General features: G+C 49.9%; 1 protein-coding gene across 1 annotated transcript; it reads left to right on the top strand.

The window, feature by feature from the left end:
- The first annotated feature begins 303 nt into the window (after positions 1–303).
- On the top strand, positions 304–3,861 carry MRPL45 (mitochondrial ribosomal protein L45). The gene is made up of 7 exons (XM_035889849.1): positions 304–573; positions 899–1,016; positions 1,394–1,492; positions 2,120–2,168; positions 2,395–2,544; positions 2,630–2,803; positions 3,334–3,861. The coding sequence occupies exons 1-7, from the start codon at positions 522–524 to the stop codon at positions 3,391–3,393; spliced, it is 702 nt and encodes a 233-aa protein (XP_035745742.1). The 5' UTR covers positions 304–521; the 3' UTR covers positions 3,394–3,861.
- Positions 3,862–3,867: the final 6 nt, after the last annotated feature.

Below are 3,867 nucleotides of genomic sequence, written 5' to 3'. Positions count from 1 at the left end.
GGGGCTGCCCAGGGAAGGGGTCGAGTCCCCATCCCTGGGGGGATTTAACAGCCGGGCAGGGGCGGTGCTGAGGGCCAGGGTTTGGGGGTGGGATGGCAGGGGTAGGGGAACGGTTGGGCTGGGGGAGCTTAAAGGGCTTTTCCAACCCAAACGGTTCGATGTGGGGGGTTGCTGAGGTGCCATGGGATAAAGTGTTGGGAGTCAGGGGTGAGGGAATGTGGGGAGGGCCGTGGGACAAGGAGGGCTACAGGCAGTGGCACTAGGCATATTTACAGCCGCTCTGTGTTTGGGAGATGGGGAGGGAAATGAGTCAAGGTGCTGGTGTTGTTTCTCAGCCGTTGTGCTTACTCCATGGCTTTGTTCTTTCTCTCCCATAGACTGTGGAGTCTGTGCTCCGTCCTGCAGGAGCAGCTCCGGCCTGTCTTGTTGTCCCAGTGAGAACAAAGAAGAGGTTTTCTGTCCCTGAATGGGCCAGGGAGCTGTCTCCTAAAGAGAAGGAGAAGAGACTCAGGTCTTCTGGGATGGTATTTCCCGAGGAACGCATAGAACGGACCTTCTACTTGGCCTGCACAGGTGGTAGAAAGCCTGCTTTGGTCTTTTCTCAAGGGCAAAGCTAATGCAAAGTAGCAGCATGAGCAATTAGCCTAAGCAGTGTGACCATGCTGACTGCGATAGATCGAGTCACACACTCTGCCTCCTGATGTGGGGTAGCAGCTGTCCCCGTCACTGCTGACGAGCTGTGTTAGACTGGCAGTTCTCTGGCGGCTCACATTTTATCTTACAAACATTTTCAGGGAGGAATCCTGCTACTCCAGCCCTTGGCAGCCAGGGCGCTGCCTCTGTTTCTTTCATTTTGCTGTTTTGAGCTTCCTCCTGACCTTTCTTCTCTCTCCTGCAGCTGATATTATAGACCCTTATGTCCCTCCTGAGGGCGATGCCCGCTTGACTTCCCTGTCCAAAGATGGGCTGAAGCAAAAAGTGGAGAAGATGAAGCAGACTGCTGTCTCCCAGCTAGCGTACGTACCGCCTCTTTAATTATTCTGTGCTGCAGAAGTTTTGCTCGGTTCTGTCTTGCAGTGGTGAGATGGTATGTTTTGTTTCTACCTGCTTCTTCTGCTATTGCTGTTGCACCACTTAACTGGGAGTCCCTGGTATGAGAACGAGCGCAAAGCACCTGTCCTGGTGTGAATGGACACAGCGTGCACTCATTTTCTTGAGGATTCTTTGGGTTTGCAGCACTATGTCTGTTTTACGAGCACCTAGAGGTTGTCTCAGTGGGGAGTCTTCAGCTCTCAGTTGTTCCCTGGTAAAATCTGGGCTGTTGTCACCTGAAACGTGCAAGACAGTTCCAAGTTATTCTTTACTCACAGTAGAGCTTTTCTTGTCTTTCCAGTCTGCGGAAGGTAAAAGATCATGATCCGGATTTCAGCACTAAAACCTTCCCAGAGAAGGCGCAGGAGATATTTATTGAAGCTCACAACTGCCTGGCAAAGTAAGATCGCTTCTCTAACTGATGTGGTTACGTGGGACCTGCTTCTCTTTGCTTATATGCTCTGTTTTTCTGGTCTTTCTAATCCTTGCACCTCCTCTTCAATAAATACTTTATCTTGTTCTGCCCCCATCTCTATGAAGAGTACACTGACCAAATCTCCCAACAGCCCCCTCTTGCTTTTGTAATGAAAAGCAGGTTGCAGAAAGTTGGTCTTGACCTGACCTGCAGAGGAGATGAGCTGTTGCAGCACTAGTGTTAGTGGGTGAGTGGGTGGTTGGTGCTGTGCAGAATCACGCTGCGGGGAATTGTTTGGAGACTAAATGATACTCCACTGGCTTGCTCCACTTTCCAGTAATAGAACAGATTTCAAAACTGCATCATTCTTGGTTACAATTCCAAACATCAATAAAACATTTAGGTTGTAACTGGCTTCTGAAGGATGTTGTGTCTTTCCCTGAAGTCTTGTCAACCAGCTCGTGTTCGTGTTCTGGTTTCGTGCTGAGATCACAGCTGAGAATTTCCCTTTCTCTGTTTTGCCAGCAGATTGTCTTCTGGGGAAGCAGGAATTTGCGAGTAAGCCTCTTCCCAATGTGTGTACTCAAGTAACTGGGTGTGTTTCACTTGCAGTTTTAACAAGCAGAAACTTCACTCCCTGGTGACAGAGCGCTGCTACCCAGTAAGTGTTTACTGGGGACGTAGCATGTCCTTGGTGTCTTCTGTGGTCTCTGAGGCTCTCTAAACCTGGTCATCTGTCTCAATTTTTCTGGATACAGTAAAGACAAAGCTGGGAGGGAAAGCACAAGTCTAAGTAACAGCTACTGAATCAATGCTTCATTATATATAGTGGTTTGCTTGTCATTCAATTCACATGCTAAATAAGTCGGTGATTATTTTTCTTACAGGAAATGGTCCGTGGGAACAGGTACAAGACCATCCGGTGGAGTTTTGTGGAGTCGCTGGAGCCTCCAAGAGTGGTTCATGTTCGATGTGACAGCATTGTGAATCGAGGCAACCTGTATGGCCAGGTGACAGTGCGGATGCACACGCGGCAGGTACATCCCCTTGTTCCCCCTTGCGTTTCCCAGCTGACTCCAACCTGCTGCCAGCCCAGTGTAAGCCTCTTGGCTCTGTTCACAGATTCTGGCAATCTATGACCGCTTTGGGCGGCTGATGTATGGTGGGGAGCAGGTGCCCAAGGATGTTTTGGAGTATGTCGTGTTTGAGAGGTACTTGGTCAACCCATATGGCACATGGAGGATGCACGGCAAGATCGTTCCAGAGTGGGCTCCACCCAAGGAGCCCATCATTAAGGTAATGCCCTGAGGAGGAGGCACCGGCACGGCCTTTGTCTGTGAAACATAGGTCCCTGGTTAATTCTGGACAAAACCAAAGCTGACCTTCCTGCGATGGGAAGGTGGTGCATTAACTTGCAAGAAGACCTATTTATGAATGTGGGATTATCAGCCTCTAGCACCTGGAAGCTATAGTAGGAGGCGGATGGTATTTGACACATACGCGATAATTTAGGGGGTTTCTGGTCCCTGTACATGGCCTGGCAGAGTGGCGCAGGTGCTCTGTCTTCCTGTGTTACTAAAAACAGGTCCTAGAGAGGAAGGAGGTGAGAACTACAGTTCAGTAGTACACTACAGGCATGTCATCCCATTCCCCCTCTGCGTCCTCCCCCATGCTGCTGCCATCTGGTCATCGTCCTGTGCAAGGCCTTTGCCTTGCCAGACCCCCCCCCTGCTCTCCCTTTCTTACGCTCTGTAACATGAAGAGTTCCCATTACAGCCGTTCAGAGCTGCTCTGTGTCATGCTGATTTTGTTCCTTGCTTTTTCAGACTGTGATGATTCCTGGCCCAACCTTGGATCCCTCAAAAGAGTTTGAAGAAATGAAGTAGGAAGTTCCAGAGCCTGTTACAGAGGCAGCAGTGCAAGCTGCTCTGGAGGGAAGACGTGGAGAATGTCTGTGGAGGTAGCGGGTTGGATATGGCTTGTGCCTTTCCAATGAGCAGTCAACAAACAAAGTGGCTTCAGAAATGGACTCCAGTCACTAGGAATTTGCCTTTAAAGGAGCGAGAGGGGCTTGGGAGAGGGATTCAGATGAGCTCTGGCAAGAGCTTTTCTTTGTCTGAGTAGATGTAGTGTGCTGCAGCTTAACCCTCTCTGTGTTTCTGTGAAGACGAGAAGTCTGTTCCCTTCAGGACTGCTCTCTAGGCTAACTTCTGTCCTGAACTTGCATCCTGACAGCCCTTGGCAGCAGAAGTCTGTCCAGACATGGGATACTTGGCACTTCCATGGGAAGTGTCATAGACCTGGTGGGCTTTCCTTGAAATGTTCAGCAGTAGGGGTTGGCACGTTCTTTTCCTGTCCTC

This window comes from Egretta garzetta, unplaced genomic scaffold (genome assembly GCF_000687185.1).
Source record: "Egretta garzetta isolate BGI_Z169 unplaced genomic scaffold, ASM68718v1 scaffold942, whole genome shotgun sequence".
Lineage (NCBI taxonomy): Eukaryota > Metazoa > Chordata > Aves > Pelecaniformes > Ardeidae > Egretta > Egretta garzetta.
This window is presented reverse-complemented; position numbering and strand designations above follow the sequence as displayed.

Coding starts and splice junctions, on each gene's coding strand:
- MRPL45 (XM_035889849.1), top strand. CDS start 522: ATGGTATTTCCCGAGGAACGCATAGAACGGACCTTCTACTTGGCCTGC. Junction 1,493..2,119: donor GCTCACAACTGCCTGGCAAA/GTAAGATCGCTT, acceptor TTTCACTTGCAG/TTTTAACAAGCAGAAACTTC. Junction 2,169..2,394: donor TGACAGAGCGCTGCTACCCA/GTAAGTGTTTAC, acceptor TTTTTCTTACAG/GAAATGGTCCGTGGGAACAG.